At 44.1% G+C, this 18,941-nt stretch overlaps 1 protein-coding gene across 3 annotated transcripts in view; it reads right to left on the bottom strand.

Annotated features, from left to right (window-relative positions):
• FRMD5 (FERM domain containing 5) overlaps positions 1-18,941 on the bottom strand; it is a 295,156-nt gene that overhangs the window by 27,303 nt on the left and 248,912 nt on the right. For all 3 annotated transcript variants that reach the window (XM_037834108.1, XM_037834110.1, XM_037834109.1), the window contains exons 2-6: positions 17,634-17,738; positions 12,998-13,040; positions 12,687-12,765; positions 2,265-2,362; positions 21-144 (exon numbers count right to left, since the gene is read on the bottom strand). In XM_037834108.1, coding sequence (XP_037690036.1) covers positions 21-144; positions 2,265-2,362; positions 12,687-12,765; positions 12,998-13,040; positions 17,634-17,738 — 449 coding nt within the window. The remainder of the gene's footprint in view (positions 1-20; positions 145-2,264; positions 2,363-12,686; positions 12,766-12,997; positions 13,041-17,633; positions 17,739-18,941) is intronic.

Raw genomic sequence — 18,941 nt, 5'->3', positions numbered from 1 at the left:
CAGAACTGAATGTCACGCACCTGAGTTCTGTCTTGTGAATCTCAGCAATTTTCCTTTCCAGCTTCTCTGAATGTTTGGGGAAAAATTGGAACTTGGAGCTGTAGCCTTCAGGGTGTTTTCCTGGGTCATAATCCCCAATCTCCGCTTTATAAGGAAAGTGGAGAAAAACAATTGTGGAGACAGGTAAATCAGCACTGCTAAAACAACAAAGAGATTAACACAGAACAAAGCCAAAGCACAAATCAGATTTACAAAGAATAATGGATCCGGCAGAGGGGAGGGGGCTTGGCCCTCCACAGCATGCCCACCTCTGTTTTCCCAAATGTGCACTCTGGGTTGACATTCAAATTTAAGCAGAGAGTAGAGCTGAGCCTGTGTTCTAAGGTCACCACAAAGTAAATCTGCAATAAAATAGCAGAAGCCTGAAACACAGGCCTCATCCATTCAGCCATGAGAAGAGGGCCTGGGAGCAGTGCTCTTTGTGGCAGCACAGGAGACTGTGAGCTTGATCAGAAAAACAGAGAGCTTCTTGGACCTGAGCCCAAATCTCATTTTGAGTTTTAGCATGGATGCAGCAAAATTGGCGAATGAGCCATGATCCAAGCTCAAACTCAATTCTCAGTCCAAATCAAATCAAGTGAATACATTTGAATAAATACTCATCCAGGGCTGATCAGGTGCCAGACACCTTTGAGGGGACTCTGGAATAGGAAGACTGGCTATACCCAGAAAGTGTCATTGAGTTCAGGAGCACCATGTTCTAAGGCTGACTTCTCAGTTCCCTGCCTGGTACGGGGCTTTTTCCTCTTGCCATCCACAGGGCCAGAGATTTCAGCTACCCCTAAAGCTGCAGAGATCGCAGATCAGGGCCCTCAGGAGGGCATTGGACCCGTGCTGCTCTCCACAATGTATTCCTAGGCCAGAATCCAGCTTTCTCGATGTGAAGAGCTAGGGAGGGAGCATCATGGACAGGCTAAGAGGAAGGAGGAGGTTCCAGCTGCTTTGTGGTTGCCCTCTTTCCTTCCCTCGTGGGAGCCACAACCACTTCGTATGAGAAGTCTTGAGGGAGGAATACACAGTAAGAAGAAAACTTGCCTTCCTCTCACAGCCGAATATTGTACTTGTGGTTTGTGCTTATTCACCACAAATCTACTCAGCACCTTCCAAATTACTTGGAAATCGCTATCATTTAATGAAAGATTAAAGGCTTTCCTGAGCCCGAAATCTAGAATGACCTTGAGCCTGGGAGTCATTTATCATGATTTTATTTAGAAAGCCTCAAGTGGAAAACATCCATGTTGAACATCAGTACTTCTTTAAAGAAAAAGAAAAAGAAAAATTCAATACGAGTGTCAGGGCAAAATTGAAGGAGAGATTAGAGTTTAAGATTTCACTTAGATCAACTAGATTAGGCTTTCTCTTAAAATGTAAGGGGCATCTTTGGTTACCTTAGAGTTAGCAAGTACCTTCTAGACATTTCCCATTTAGAGGATTTTTAAAACAAGGTTTTCAGAAGTCAAGGTTGCAATGGACTTACTTTTACATTCTTAACACAGCTGTGATATTTCTTTTCCCAGAGGGACTTAGTTCCTTATTGGCAAAAACTTCCCAGTCTCTCTTCACAAGGTAGCTTCTGGGAGTTCACAGATCTCCAATTAAGGATTCAGATTCTTTGGTGGAAACATTATGAGTTTAGTGCTATGGTCTGAAGTGATGCAGCAGTAATGACAGTTTTAGGCCTAGGGACTAAGGAAGGAAAGGGAACCCTTGTGAAGGGTGCATATCAAGTCTCTCCCATGGTTTTGCGAAAAAAAAAAAAAAAAAAAACAACAAAAAAACGCCAGTCTGGGCATCAGCTGGGTACAGCCTCAACCCTTACTTATTTGCATGCTAGGAAATGTGCTTGTTACTTGGAAACATTTTCAATTTTGGGCACTTTGAAATAAAAGATCTCTGAAATAGACACCAGAATTCCAAGATGCTTCACATTTTAGAGATTTGCATGAAAGGGGAAGAAAAGATTGACTCATATTACTCTCTGGAGTCGCTGTAACTTTGTCAACCAAGGGTGCAGGGCAAATGCCTAAAACAGAGTCAGAAGGACTTTAAGTAAAACCTTAGGTAGAGTTTAGGATTGAGGGTTTGTCGGATTTTGCTTTGGGTTAGAGACTGTTTATATCCCAGAAGTAGTCATCTGTGGTAACTGAAATAATGTAATCAGCACTTAGCATGAAAAGCAAATTTACCCTGTCAAAAACCATTACCTTGAAGGATATAGGCTGCTAACAAGGCAGCATCAGATGTTTTACAGAGCAGGCGGCCATGGTAGAGATCCCTTTTGATCTGCAGGAAGACTAAATACCTGGGGAGAAAACAGAGAATGAACTATAAAGGATTTCTTTGATTGCTTTAAAGACATAAATATGTAATATAAGCCTATCGAAATCTGTCAGGCCACTTTCACTACATTAAAAGAAATCTCAAAACATACCATAGAACAAATACATTTTCCATTTCCCTTGAGACTCTTTCAAGTATTTTGCCCTGAACTGATGTGAGTTCCATTCAAAACAACTTGTCAGTTTCCTGCTGCAACTCAAAACAGAAATAGCATTTCCTGGTAAAGGCATCTTCTCCCAGCTCTGGGCTTAGGAAGGAGCCAGCCCCAGTCAATCCAACGTGGGATCAGAGAGGGGCAAACTGGGCCTCCCTTTGTCTTGTACTCATGTTCCTTCATAAGAAGTGGAATAGTGGATGAGGGACTAACTCAAGGAGGAGTTCAGCGATGGCTTGCCATGAGAATCTGTCCAGATGGGGAAATAGCCTTCCATTACTTGGCAGAGGGCAACCAGGTCTCTCAGAATTTTAATAAGGTATGAAAAGAGGCACTGATGAAGGAAGCACAAAAATTAAGCAGAAACCTGTGGCCAGCATCTTTTCAAATACAGGAAGCTCTCACTCAGGTGGAAGCAGGTCATCAAGAACAACACCTAATAGTAGCTAATGTGTATTGAGCATTTACTATCTGCCCGATGCAGGTATTATACACTTTATGTACAATATCTCATTTAATTTTCATATAACCCTTTGATATGGGTACTATTAATATCCTGTTTTTCCAGATAAAGAAACTGAGGCTTAAATGATTTTCTCATGGACACACAACTAGTAAGCGGCAGTTCAAATTCAGGAGCTTGGTTCCTAATTACTATGCTATACTGCCTTTCTTGTACTATAATTGCTTTGCAGTTTCACAAGTAGCTGGGTAGACTCTGTCGCAGTGGAATGCAATTGCTGACTTTCCATTTAGAGATGTCTTCACAAGGAGTGGGGCCTCAGATGCTCATAATCTCACAGGTCCCCTAAGAAGAGCAAAAGTCAGAGCATCACACCCTTGAGTGAGTCAGCGACCACATTGGCTCCTTGGCTAACAGGCATCTGCAGTGGTTTAAAAATACGCCTGCAAATATTTGATACTCCTCATTTCAAGAGGTAGAGCTTAATTCCTTCCCTTTGAGAGTGGGCTTAGTGACTTGCTCTAACAAATAGAATAAGGCAGACGTGACAGTGTCTGACTTCTGAGACTACATCACAAAGGCATCGAAGCCTCCTCCTTGTTCTCTCTTCTCTTGAATCACCCACTTTGCTGAGGTCACAGTAGAGATGGTTCATGTGGCAAGGAACTAAGGCTTTTGCCAAAAGCAAGGAACCAATGCTTTCTGCAAACAGCCATGTGAATGAGCCATCCTGGAAGTCAATCCTCCAGCACCAGTCAAGCCTTTGGATAACTGCAGCCCTGCCAACCTCTTGACTGCAACCTCATGAGAAATCCTGAGCCAGAACCACCCAGCTAAGTTGCCCCTGAATTCCTGATACACAGAAATAGGGAGATAATAAATGTTTGTGATTGAAGCTAAGGTGTGGGGGTAATTTGCTCTGCAGCTATAGAGAATCACAATCTCCCCAGGAGAGTAATGGAAATAAAATTTCCTTAAATTCCATTGGTCTGAACCAAAAAGAAATGGGGCTCTCCCCAGACAATTGGAAGTTTCTATTGATTCTGTTTTTAGGATGAAGAATAAAGTGGGGGATTCCATGCCCACTTCAACATGTGAAAATGCCCAATAGAAACAGGACCATTGACAGTGCGACTTCTGGAAGGGAGTGGGGAGGGGTGCCAGCAGGTGATCCTGAGAACCTTGGGGTTGGTGATTTAAGTAATTAACATAAAGAAATGAAGCAACCTTGTTCTTTCCTAAGGCCCACACACCAGGAGCATCAGGGTCACCTGGAGCTTGTTGGAAATGCAGACTATTAGGTCCATCCTAGACCTACTGAATTGCAATCTGCCTTTAAACAAGATCCTTGGGTGATTAGTACACAGATTAAAGTTTAAGAATCACTGTTCTAAGAATTTGAAAGCATCTTTCTAACCACATCAGGGTAGACTGTCCATGAACCAAAGGGAAAGTGAATATTTTAGCCTAGAGGTTAACGATAATGCCCTCTTTTCCAACGCTGCCCCAATGTCTGCCAAGAAAAACTGAAGGAAAAGGCATCATGTAGAGTGAATAATTAAGAAGGATCTACCAAATTCTGCTGGTTTGAATGTATTACGTCCCCCAGAAAAAGCTATATTTTTTGATGCAATCTTGTGGGGCAGACGTATTAGTGGGGATTAAGTTGGAATGTTTGGATTAGGTTGGTTGGATGGAAATGTGCCCCACCCAACTGTAGGTGATAACTGATTAGATATTTCCATGGAGGTGTGGCCCCACCCATTCAGTGTGGGCCTTGATCAGTGGAGCCATATAAATGAGCGGACGAACAGAAGGAACTCAGTGCAGCTGTGAGTGACATTTTGAAGAGGAGCTACAGCCAAGAGGGACACTTTGAAGAAAGCACAGGCGCTGCAGATGAGAGACAGTTTGAAGACGGCCGTTGAAAGCAGACTCTTGCTCCGGAGAAGCTAAGAAAGGACAAATACCCCAAGTGCAACTAAGAGTGACATTTTTGAGGAACTGCATCCTAGAGAGGAACGTCCTGGGAGAAAGCCATTTTGAAACCAGAACTTGGAGCAGACGCCAGCCACATGCCTTCCCAGCTAACAGAGGTTTTCTGGACGCCATTGGCCATCCTCCAGTGAAGGTACCTGATTGCTGATGTGTTACCTTGGACACTTTATGGCCTTAAGACTAAAGCTGTGCAACCAAATAAACCCCCTATTATAAAAGCCAGTCCATTTCTGGTGTTTTGCATTCCAGCAGCATTAGCAAACTAGAACACAAATCAAGCTTGTTTTCACTCTGCTTCCCACCGTGAAATGCCACACGGTGTGTGGGAGAGACAGAGCGAGCACTTCAATGCCTCTTCCTGTTCTACCTCCCACCTTCCACAGGCTTTGGCAGGATGTGGATGCAAATCTTTGCCCCTTACTCACTGATCACTCCTGGCCTGGGTTCACGCATCATTCCTCCTATACCTTTCTGCTTATCTGTGTCCAAAAGCCCAGTATCTCCTGGGCTAGAGGAGATACTTCAATGGGACGGCAAAGCAACAAGCAGTATTTCTCACTGTGGTGGTGAGAGCATGTCAGAATATGTGTGTGCGTGTGTGGGTGTTCTGTTTGAAAAAGGCTTTCTATAGCCTCTGTTTTGTCCCCTATTCCAAGGGGGACATGCTCCTCCTCACACTAAGTACTGTTGTTTTTTTTAAAAAAACCAGTTTTATTCACACACCATACAATCCATCCAATGTGTACAATCAATGGCTCTCAGTATAATCACAGTTGTGCTTTCATTACCACAATAAATTTGAAAACGTTTTCATAGCTCCAAAAAGAAAAGTCCCTTATCCCATATACCCCCCCTATTATTGACATCAGTGTGGTACCTTTGTTCAACTGATGAAAGAACATTAAGATATTACCGTTAACTATAGCCCATAGTTTGCACTAGTTGTATTTTTTCCCCATAGCACCCTATTTATTAATAGTGATGTACAATTGTTCTAGTTCATAGAAGAACATTCTTATATTTGTATTATTAACTACAATCATCCACAACAGAACTGCTTTTTATTATGAGGCATCACTGATGGGCTCATGGCAGGTGCCTCGGGTGAGCTATGATGGTGAGGGGGCTGGCTGCTGCGGGGTGGGTCTCCTCTGGACTTTTTACAGCTACAGAGAGGTCCAGGGCAAGGCCATGGGAACATTCTCAGGCAATGGCATAGGAATTGGATGGGGAGGGGAAGGGGTGGCAAGTCAACATTTTAAAGAAACAAACGAGTTTTCAGAAGAACAAGAAGAGATGAGCTCATGAAAGAATCGCCTGACAGCTCCAAAGGAGAGAGATGCGCTGCGCTTCCCCACTGTCTTTTCTGCCACAGGGGCTTCCATCATGCCTTGTGTTTTGTCATTTTGTTCACGTAAGGAGATAACCAATGAGTTGGTGGTGTTGGTTATGAAGAAAATCCCCACATGACTCATAGCATCCTTAAACCCTATTCCCAAGAGAACCTTGCACATCCTCCCCTGCCACACCTGGGCCTAAGGTGAGGGCTGAGGGTGCCCGGCCCAGCCAGTCCCCAAGGAGCCAGCTGGTTGGGTTAGAATGGGGGGACACTTAGAGCCAGGAAGCCCGATTCCCTCGTTTGATAGCTGAGGAAACAGAAGTCCAGAGATGCAGAGTGACTTGTCTGAGTTCACACGGGGATCAGAATCAAGACTTCCTGACTCTGGACCCAACATTTTTGGTGCCTGCATGGTAATTCAGGTAGGCATCAGGTTAGAGAGAGAAGGGTCCTGAACTAAGTCAGCAGAACCCTGTCACCTGAGAGAAATCCTCATTGGAACCAAAAAAGAAAAAAAAAAGAAAGCTTTAGACTCGATTCAAGGACAGTAAGCTTGCTCCTTATGCTTTTTTTTTCTTCCCCAAGCTATCCCTTTCTGGCCTCAAAGAGGCTTGACCTCACCTTCATTTAATGTTTTAATGCTAGTGTTGTCCTAAATTGTTGGAAGTGTGTATCAGGACCACCTAAATGCAGCCGGAATGAGTGAAAGCCTGACAGACAGCCAAGGAAAATTGAGTTTTCTGTAACTCGGACATTTCTCCAAGGTATTGACTTTGACATGGTGCTTTTCGATAAAAAAGGGTGGGGATGAATCCAAAGACATTCCCAGAGTTAAAGGTTCTGAACTTCGGAAGGCATTGGAGGCCCCTGAAAAGTTTCTTCCAGAAGATTCTTTGCCCCTGCCTTCCTTTCAATAGATTCTTTGCCCATGGCTTCCTTTATTTTCTACTTTCTATTTTCCTGACTATCATGTTTAGTATATCTTTCTTTCCCATACTAGACTGAGAGTCTATACACCCACCCATCCATTCACCCATCCAACAAATTCCAAGTACTTACTATATGTGCCAGGCACTGTCTTAGGTACAGGGAACACAGCACTGAACAAAACAGATTCCTTCCTCTTATGGAGTTTACATTCCACTAGGGGAAGGACAGATGACAAAATAATAACAAATAATAGTAATGGTGACTCATATTTACTGAGGGCAGGCTGTGCTGTGCGCATACATTCACATGCATTCTCTCATTCAATCCTCAAGACAACTCTATGAGGTGCCTACTATTTTTATCCCTGTTTCATTGATAAGGAAACTGATTGGTTAGAGACCCTGTCACTTGCCCTGTCATGTAGCTAGTTAAAGAATGATCTGGGATTTGAATCCAGGTCTTTCTGATTTCTTAGCCAGCCCAGGAATTGGCAAACTACAGCTTGCCGCCAGAGTTTCCAATAAAATAAAGTAAAATAAAATTTTCTTTGGAATACAGCCATGCTCATTCATTTATGTATCATCTATGGCTGCTTTCTCATTACAATGGCAGAGTTGAGTAGTTGTGACATAGACTCTATGGCTCACAAAGCTTAAAATACTTACTATCTAGTCATTTACAGAAAAAGTTTGCCAGCCCACCTCAGCCTTATGCTAGGATCGACTGATGTTGAATGAAGGAATAAATGACCTAACAACTTCGTTCATTCACACATGTATTCATTCATTCTATTAACATTTTTTGAGCACCTGCTGGGGGTGAGACATTTTGCTCCTTGGAAGGTGGGGCCCCACTGGCATTGAGTTTCCTTCTATTGCTTGATCTTTCCAAAGAGTTCATTCACCTGCAGTGCCTGTTAAAAGCTAAATCTGGTGCCTAATCCCCATTTTCTCTGCCTTGTCTCTAGTCCAGACGAGAAAAATCTATTTCTTACTTTAAAAAATGACAAAAGAGATTAATCAGGATTTGGCAACTATATCATCTGGGAAGAGTCCAAAAGATAAATTGTGGTACAGTTCTTTACTCCCTACTTCATCCCCTCCCCTCAGCTAGGTTTTATAAGAATGGCTGAGACAGCAGTGAAATTTAGGGCCAAGACTGCCAGGAAAAAAACACTCTGACAGCTAAATTAGTCTGGCAGTAAGGTGGTGTGGAGGGCTCTAGGCCAGGAGTGAATTATGGGTATTGAGTGGAGCTGGGACAGGTGCCCACTCTCTTAAGATGGTAGAGATTTAAGTGAAGAGAAAGATGCAGCTAATCCCACTGTCTGGACAGAATGCCCTACAGAGAGGGGAGACACAGGGACTTCGAATCAGGCTCAGGCGTCCCGTGGTACACCCCCTGAGAATGTGCAGCTTGGAAACTGCACTTGAGGGAAGGAAAGCTCTGAGATGGAAAGCAAGGGGGAAAGAGGCCAGGATGGCCAGCACGTACGCATGCAGGCGGGAGAGAAGCACATGCCTGTCGCTGTCCTTGAAGTTCGCTGACGCGGCAAGATCTGGGCAGGGTCGCCATGCTGCACTTACCAGGACAGGGAGGACTACCTGGGCTGGCTTTATCTCCCAGTCCTCAAAAGCTAGCTGCTTTATACACAAGGACAAATGTTGTATGATTCCACTTCTATGAAATATCTACAGTGAGCAAATTCATAGAGACAGAAAGTAGATTAGGGATTGCCAGGGGCCACAGGGAGGAGGGAATGGGGTACAAGTTTTCCATATTGGTGATGAAAATTTTTAGTAATGGTAGCACAATACTTAAGAAGTAATTAATGCCACTGAATCATACACTTAACCATGGTTAAAATGGCACATTTTATGTTTTATATATATATATATATATATATATATATATATATATATATATATAACCTCAGTAAAAGAAAAATAAAATTAAATTTTTTAAAAAGTTAGCTGTTACACATCCTAAAGTAATTTGGGAGAAGAATAAAAATATATATTCAGGGCCCCCCTGAAGAGCTGGGAGAGGATGCAGAGGTGTTGGACTTCCTCACCTGGATTGTTGCTGATGTTCTCACAAACACTGGGGACTGATGGCTTGACATGCTGAGCCCTCTGTCTTGGGGCTGGCCCCTATGAAGCTTGTTACTACACAGAGAGGCTGAACCTGTTTATAATAGTGCCTAAGAGCCTCCCCCTGAGTGCCTCTGTGTTGCTCAGATGTGGCCCTCTCTCTCTAACTAAGCCACCTTGGCAGGTGATCTCACTGCCCTTCCCCACTACGTGGGACCTGACTCCCAGGGGTGTAAATCTCTCTGGCAATGCAGGATATGACTCCCAGGGATGAATCTGGACTTGGCATCGTGGGAATGAGAACATCTTCTTGACAAGAACATCTTCTTGACCAAAAGGGGGATTCGAAATGAAACAAAATAAAGCTTCAGTGGCTGAGAGATTTCAAATGGAGTCGAGAGGTCATTCTGGTGGGCATTCTTAGGCACTATATAGATAACTCTTTTTAGGTTTTAATATATTGGAATAGCTAGAAGTAAATAACTGAAACTACCAAACGCCAACCCAGTAGCCTTGACTCTTGAAGACGATTGTATGACAATGTAGCTTACAAGGGGTGACAGTGTGATTGTGAAAAGCTTGTGGATCACACTCCCTTTATCCAGTATATGGATGGATGAGTAGAAAAATGGGGACAAAAAACTAAATGAAAAACAGGGTGGGATGGGGGGTGATTCATGTGTTCCTTTTTTATTTTTATTTTTTATTCTTATTCTGATTTTTTCAGGTGTAAGGAAAATGTTCAAAAATAGATTGGGGTGATGAATGCACAACTATAAGATGGTACAGAGAACAGTTGATTGTACGCCATGGATGACTGTATGGTATGTGAATATATCTCAGTAAAACTGAATAAAAAAAAATTAGCTACTTAAGTTTTAGGACTCTTGCTGGTGGGTAAAGAGGACAGGGTAAGACTGGGCACTATTAGAAAAGAAGTCCCTTCTCACATAAATAAGGGATAAAAGCCAGTGCTAACTGCACTGTGCCCTGTGCACAGCCCCTGGGACAGCAAACACAGAGACTTAGCACAGGGCAAGGCTCGTTGGGGGTGTATTAAGAAGTACAGGACCCTATGAGAGTGGTCAATCCTCCCAACAGTTCTATAAGGTAGATATTATTATCCCCATTTTATAAATGAGAAATCTGAAGATCAGAGAGGTTGAATATCTTGTCCAAGGCCACCCAGCCAAGAAGTGACAGAGCAGAATCTGTGTTCTCAGGTCTACACTGCTTCTTGGTTAAGAGGGTTTATACAGGAATATTATGTGGTAACCTTTGATTTAGAAAAGTATATTGTTAAGGGCTCCTCCTGAGATCCAAGACAACCATATATTTTTGTGTCCTTTAAACAAATCAGAAGGCCATGTGTCTGTGGTACTCTTACTGACAGCTCACTGAGTTGTGCCACAAGCCGTTTCATCCCCACTGTTGGTCCAGTGAGACGGAGACCAGGCAGTTCTGATGGATGGTCTCAGGAGGTGAGGTGTTAGGTTCTCAACAAAGATGTGTTACATTTGCCCTGACATGGACAGGAGCCAGGGGCGGGGGACTTCTTAGTCTGCCCCAGCATTGGCACCTCTTCCAACAGAAAGCGAGGCTCAGGGTTAAGTCAAACACTCTGGAGGTCATGACTGGGCTAGTGCTTTGCCTGCCTGAAGCTACAGGGCCCCTCATTCATATGGGTTTGATTTTCAGAAGCAAAGGGAAAGCCACATCCACTTTCAGGTAGGGCAGCATCTGCAGTTTCTATGTCCAGTGAGTGACGTGAGCTTCGGGTCTGTACACACCGCTCACTGCCTTCTGTGCATCAAAGTAGGAGGGTGCACCACTCTGGAGGATGCTTTCCTGATCCTTCTGACTCTTCAACACAAGATGCCCCTCGATCCCTACTAGGGCCCACGTGAGGAAGCCACCACCACCCCTGGTCCCACTTTTCTGCTCCCTTTGTACTACTTATTCCTGTTTCTTGCCCTTTTCTCTTCCCATGTCTGGTTTCCCTACTTAGAGAAACTCTTGTTCCATTGGCCTGATATAAAGCTAGTTGTATGCTTTTCAGACCAGAAAATGAAAATAATTGCATATTCTTTTTTTTACCTTCCGTCCTCCCTCTTGGCTTCCTTTGGGCTTTTCCCAAGCAGCTCAGGATCTAGAAGGAATAGATCTCAAAGCCTTACAGGACAGTCTATATGACCAGTGGTGGTCAAATCTCCAAGCTTGCTGTTTCTGAGGTTTTAGGGAAGGGATTACAGCTGGCAGTGCTCTCTCCTCCTCAGCTCTGGGATTCCTGAACATCAGCTCTTCACATATGGCCCCACCCTCTACAAGGTAACATCAAGACTTAAAATTAAGTCTTTCTTAGATTAAAGGTTACCACGGGCCAGGGGAAGGGGCAATGGAAAGGTTTTGCTTATGGGTTAAGAGTTTCTGTTTGGGGTGGAGGAAAGGTTTTGGTAATGGATGGTGTTGGTAGCACAACTTGTAAATATAATTAATGACACTGAATTGTCATAATACACTAAAAATGATTAAAATGGAAAATTTTATGTTATATTTATATATATTTCTCACCACACAATAAAAAAATTTGGTCTTTCTAATATAAAAATTACTCCCTATTACAGAGAATATCTGAATGTCAGAGGCAAGATTTTCAGAGTGAATTTGGCACAGGTATATAAAATCCTGGGGAAGCTTTGGAGCTCCCATTCATTAACCCCCTTGTAGAGTGGTTGTGGGCACAGAGGTTCTTTTTCATCTTCAAGTGGTATTGGATGAGATAGGATTCATTCCGTGCAGCTCCCTGCCTGCCATAGACATGATCCTCACAATAAAGGATTTATCACGGACCCAATCTATCAGCACATTGGGGTTTAACCATTTGGATTTAAAATCCTCAGTATTTCCCAGATGGTCTTGGTGTCAAGTATATCCATTAGGCCCCTGGAGTCTGTTTTCAACTCCCAAATAAGCAGCCTTCCCTAAAACCATCCAGTGGCCACGTCATAGATAAAAGAAAAAATGCTTTCGATTAATTAATAACTCCAGATCCTTTTGAGGGAGACTGGTTTGAGATGAAGTAACCCTGCTTTTTGAAGGAGAGACAAACATCCTGTTCGATTCCCACTGAGGGGGTGAGCAAAGGAAGCACATAGAAATAAAATACAGAAGAAGTAAGGTTACAATCAGGAAGACTTCTCTGCGTGTAAAAGCTAGGAGCTTCTGAATTGGAAGATTTAAAGCTCACAGTCCCCCTTCCCTGTCCTCCTGGATGGGTCTTAGGGGCTGTGGGGAGGACGTTGACCTCACCTGGTTATTTCCTCCTTCAAGGCAGCAGGGTCCGCAGGGTAAAACTTCACACGAAAACACATGGTGAACGGAGGCTGGGCTACAGAGGAAAAGAGGCGCCCATCAGGGAAGACTCTCCCCCAGATGACCCCTGCCTGGGATGCACAGGCCTCTGAAGCATCAGAAGAAAACCCTCACCCGCTGAGGGCCAACTTATACTCAGTACAGCGGTAAATCACACGTGTAGACCAAGACTCATTACATGTGGGAGGTTTCATCCCACCGCCCCACCCCCAGGGTGAGGCTTTGGTCTTTTCATGGAGAATACTTACATCTCAGCTGCTTCACAACAGACTTTGTAAACTCCAACCAGTGCTGAAACCGAGAACACAGAGCAAGAAAACCCTAATGAGAAGCAGTGTCAAATATAACTTGTTTTATCCAATTTAAATAGCTAGACAGATTGTAGCCTGGGGTGACAGAAGCCTCAAAGCATATGAAATATAGGTTTGGAGAGTAAGGAGTGATAAGATTTTCTGAAATAAGCTCCTCATGGAACCAGCTGTGAAGGGAAGAAGGGTTCCAGCATCAGATGCCATTTCTGGGCTTCCCTAGAAATGCCACTTTCCAAAACAGGGTGCCAAAGTTCTGAGCCATGTTTCTGGCATGCCAGTAGGTACGAGTGGATGCACTTATCGGTGAGGGGGACAGGCCCCACGTGGGAAGTGCTGACTTTGATGGGTGATGTGTATTTGTGTCAACTTTTTTTCGGCAGGGATTGGTGACAGAGGCTATTGGTAGTAGCTCTAAACGTATTGACAGGTGGTATTTCATAAATGGTGAAAAGGCAGGCCTGGATATGGCTGGTGTAAATTCCATCTTTCTTTCAGTAGCATCAATTGCCAACCCCTGTGTTAGAGAACACATACTCATGATTTCTTGGTATCCGGGATGTTTAAAGTCTAACTCTCATAAGTTAACTAACCACAACGAATGTGAAGGATAGGTGAATCCTGTTTCCCTCGGATTTTCAGAGGCAGGGCACAGTAGCAAAATATTTTTCCCACACTACTTATGTTTGGCTTCGGTCAGGAAACAACGAGGCCATTCTATATAGTTCAGTTCTACCTGGGTGCCTCATAAAATTCATGATTAATGTTTGTGGTTTTTATGCTAATCAGGAACCCTACCAATTTGCAAAGAGCTAGAGCTGCTATAATTTGGGGTTTGATTATCTGGAATTAGCTTAAAGGCATTAGATGTAAGCTCTGTGAGGGCAGAAAACTTGTCTGCCTTGTTTACTCCATCACTTAACAGAGTGTTCAATGTGCAGCTGTTGAATGGACAAAGGGACTGGGTCAATGCCTCCCTCTTTTCTGCCTACTTCCATTGAGTGTAACGTCTTGGCAGAGGCCTCCCTCTGGAAGGAAAGCAGCCAGGGCCATGCAGGCAGCATCCTGGCCTCCCTCAATTCCCAGCTCCCACCTTCTGGTCTGGGCATGGGTTATGCAGTTAATGGACCCACTAAGAGCCAGTTCTTCCATCAGCTACACATGGATAATCTGGGCTGACATTCTGCTCTCTTGCTTCCTCTGATCTGAGTTCCCATGAGGCCAGCAGCTCATTAGAGCCACTCAATGTGGTTAAGAGGTCCTTCTCACATTACATGGACCACCTCGGCTCAGCACCACAGGAAAGCAAAGGCAAGAGAAGAAATTGCACGGAAACAACTGGGGTTCCAGGCCATGCCTGTGCAGGTGGAGGAGGCCTGTTGGTTCATAACACACTGGAATTGTGTACAGTAAGGAGAACATAGCAAGTGTCTGGAACTCAGTAAAGAGAACATCCCTAGACATTAGACTGATAGATTAAAAGAAATAAACAAGGGAAGATAAAAAATAGGAGGAATGATTGTGAGATGCATTATCAGCAGAGGGCAGATGAAGCTGAGTGACCAAAAGGCTATTTCCTTTGGCAATAGCTGGAGAGAAGACTTCAGTTTGTACAGTAGTGAGAGCTTAAGAAAGGACTGAGTCTAGAGATTAGGAAGAGGGTGGGAGTGAGTGGAAAGCTGTCACAACTTGTCCAAGATATTTTAAGGATCTGGTAGAGAAATCTTGATCCCAAGAATATGGTGATGGTCAGTTCTGCGTTTTGCCACTGTCTACAAAATCTGGGCAAAATCCAGCTAAATCTGGGTCCCAGAATCACTAGCAAACTGATAACATAGGGTTGGGGGCAGGTGGGTCAGGAAGAGGAAAATGATCCAGAGAGAGGAGTTTCCTTCTGTATTGGGTGTATGGGCCAGTGTGGTCTGATCTTTAGACTCTGGAGGCTTGAAAAGGTATGAAAAAGAGGTTGAGAGCATTCTGAGGCCCCTGGGCCTGAGCTGGTAACAGTAGGAGGGTGAGTGAGAGCAGCTCCACCAGGAGGATCAGGAGAGTTCCCAGACACCCTGAAGACACCTGCAGAGTAAGGGGTGATGTGAGGTTGGATGCAGGGGCTGGTTAAGACCACCTGGTGACTGAGGAGAGGACGCTTACTTTAGGACCTTATTCCCTGGAGCAGATGGGAAACCTACCTCCTCCAACCGTACCATAAATTAATGACTCTAGGATTACAAATCCTTTAAAGGTCCATCTCCCCACGACCCTCAGATTTGCGTTCAAGCCCTACTCCCTTAACCTCTCCCTCAAGGTATAGAATCACATGACTTTCAGAGGCAATTGGGTATGAATCCAGCAGGGGCTCTTAGGAATCACATAGGCTCTGGAGTCAGCTTGCTACCTGCCTTGGGCAAGTCCTTAACCTGTCTGAGGTGTTATTTTCTCGTCTAGAAAATGGATATCATTGTGGGCACCCATCTCATTTGTGGTAAGGACTAAATGAAATATCATATAACTCAGTGCTCAGGAAACAGCTGAAAGAATTAAGTGTGTGTTCCATGAATGTTTCTTTCTCCTCTTTCCTATTCACTAATTTTCTTCTAGCTCCTTCTCCTTTTAATCTTTATCAGTTCCATATATACCTTTACACTCCTCAAGCACATTCCGACCTGACTAAAAAACCATGAACAGGACCCATTTGCCTTATATCTTCATATACCACTCCCTCTGGGAGATGAAGATATCTGGGTGGTAACTGGCCTTCCTTCTTAAAGAGAGACATCTGAGACTGAAACAAACAAACAAAAAACATTTGTAAAAATAGTCCATCATTCTGTCATCATTGTACATACATGGGCACCTGCAGCACTTGAGGACATGTAACTTCCTGGTTTCATGCCACTTTTTGGTCTTGTGTTTGCTGGAGCTAAGGAGTCTCTATGCCAGGACATGGGAGCCTTTTCGAGGTGAGGAATTGACCTCATCACTACTTACCAGACACTGATGATGCCCAAAAGTCTCTGCTGAGCCAGGAGGAATGAAATTCATCAGTGAAGTGGGTAAGGGGTATCAAAGGAAAGGGACACAGTCCTTCTGATTCTTTTCTAAAGCTCATGTGTTTAGCATAAAACCCTAGATGTGACCTGGAGGACAAAGTAGCTGAGAGCATTGAAGAACAAAAGAGCACTGGACCCTGGCATGGTGAGGAGTCTGTCCATTTGGTGTCTGTGACCCTGGGCACGATGGGGAGGCTACACCTGGAGAGCCCCCTGGGGATCTAAGGGCCCCAGTGATGACAGATATGAAGCCTATGTTTGCTGCTGTGGAGAAAATTGGTGGACCCATGAAAGGATGGCCTTCTGGATTCATGGTGATATTTTGGAGGTGAGGGTAGCAGTATAGGGAAGGGAAATGTAGAGACCTGAATGCTTCTGCATGCTTTCCCACTTTAAATGGGGATGCCCAAGAGTACACCCCCCACAGAGAGCAAAGGGCTGATGAGCAGAAGTTATAGAAACTGCAGGTGTCTGTGAGCTGAGCAGCTGGGCCAATGGAGATGGAGCAATAAGGCACTGTACACCACTCACTCACTCATTCACTCATTCAGCAAACATCTGTTGATCATCAGCTACATGCTAGGCCTGTGCTAGTTATGTGGGATAAGTGATGAATGAGATCAAGTTCATACCTTCATGGAAAACAGGTAATCAAACAGATAATTACGGTATGGTTTAATGAATGCCATGACAGGGGTAATAAAGAATACATCGGAGCAGCCCCTAGTCCAGAGTGGGAGCTAGGGAAGCCATCCTGGAAGCAGCATCATCCTAAGCTGAGACCTCAAGCGTGGCAAGGAGTTAGTAGAAGAAAAGTGTGGAGTATGGGAAGAGACTAGAAGGAAAAGAAATGATCCAGAAAGAGGTTGCTGTATAGGTGAAGGTTCTGAAAAACAGGAAGGGATGACACGTCTGGAGGTCCACAGTTCTGTCTGGCTGGACCATAGTAAAGAGGAGATGGGTGAGGGGAGATAGCTGGAGAGGTAGGCTGGGGCCTGAGGGTAATGGGTTTGGTCCTGTATCTGCCTGGAATATCACAGTCCTTATTAATGCCCTTTATCTGTTTGAAAGGTAATGAAAGGCCCGTGCTAATTGGACGCTCTCTCTGTCCTGTCCGGAGGTGCTGGCCCGATTGGGTTGGTGCAGCACCTCAGGCGAGGCCCTTCCTAACCAGAACAACGTGATTCAGCCCATTTACTAGAAAGGGGAGGCTCAGCCTGTGATCTGACCTTGGTGCGCACGGCACTAGTCCAGCTGTTCTGCCTCCAATCGGGCAACTTTGGGCAAATCACTTAGGCTCTCTAGGCTGCCATTTCAGTGTCTGTAAAATGATGGGCTGTGCTAGGTGAGTTCTAGTTAAGGTGTCTTCTGGGTCTAATGATCTGTGATGTGAAGGGATGACACCCAGCTGCAGAGTCGGGCTAGTCCCTGACTCCTGAGGCTAAATCCTGAATCTAAGTGCTGATTTAAGGCCTTATTCTTACTGACTAAGCCTGTCCACTTCTGGGCTTTGAATATTGACTCACCCGCTGCTTATCTGGGTCCACAAAGCGGATGCCAAAGTAGTCTTTCTCAAGTAAGTTCAGATGGTGGCAAAGAAGATCAAACAGGTACTGGCCTTTGGCATCTCTCTGAAAAGAAAGCAAGCTCCGTTGAGAAATGAATGGTCTTCCTCAGTGTAACTTTGTTTTTATAGTCATTAAAATTATTTATAACCACTGCCTGTAGATATGAAAGAGGCACTTGTCCAGAACTATGTTTTCCATATTGTGATGCATTAGATTTGGGGTTCTCTGGAATTCTGTGGCTTTTAGTGCCTGGAAGGAGCCCAAGAACCTTCTCCTCCAAAAAAGATGTAAGAGAACTCAGGGTAGGGTCAGGCATGCCCAGTTCCAATTTCTAAAGCACAAAACTTTCTTAAGTTAGGGTGAGTGAGAATATCAATGTAGAATACAGCAGCAATTCCACCAAGTCCAACTGGCTCTGCTTCTAAAGTACATCTTGAATCCATCCACTTCTCTCCATCTCTATTACCAATCCCATAGGTTAAGCCACCATCATCTCTTGCCTGGACCATTGCCAGAGCCTTCTAACTGGTTCTCAGCTTCTACTCTTGCCCTCTTACAACCCATTTTCCTCACAGTAGAGTGATCCCAAAGGTTTTGGACATGATGTATTTTTTTTTTTTTTAATTAGTAAACAGGTACAGAGTAAATATCCCAATAGTACAGAGGCATATACTATGACAAGCAGGTCTCCCTCCCACCCTAGTCCTGTGCCCCAGTTCTCCTCCCCAGAAGCAACCCTTGTTACCAGCTTCTTATACTTTGTGACATCCTATATACATGTCAGCCTGTGTATATGTGTATGTGTATACACACACACACACACATACGTCTTTTTAAAATACAAATGGAAGCATATTATATACTTTATTCTGTTTCCTTTTTTTCCCACTTAGTGTTTCTTGCAAACTCTTCTACAGCAGTACACAGCTTTTAATGGCTGCACACCATTCTAATGAACCTAAATTTATTCCCCCAGTTCCATATTGATTGAATGTGTTTACAATTTGGCTATTACAAACAATGCAACAGTGAACACACAGTGATCTTTAATTATGTAACCACCCCTGCTTAACACCATCAGTGACTTCCCATTGCTGCAGAATAAGATTCCAACTCTGACCACAGCCTCCAAGGCATGACATGACCTGGCTCTTGCCTCCTCTCTGACCTCATCCCAAACTGTTCTTCTCACTATGTCTGGGCCACAGTCTTTCTGTTCCTGAACATACCAGGGTTTTTCTGCCTCTGCATCTTCATATTCCCTCT

This window comes from Choloepus didactylus, chromosome 4, assembly GCF_015220235.1.
Source record: "Choloepus didactylus isolate mChoDid1 chromosome 4, mChoDid1.pri, whole genome shotgun sequence".
Classification (NCBI taxonomy): Eukaryota; Metazoa; Chordata; class Mammalia; order Pilosa; family Megalonychidae; genus Choloepus; species Choloepus didactylus.
This window is presented reverse-complemented; position numbering and strand designations above follow the sequence as displayed.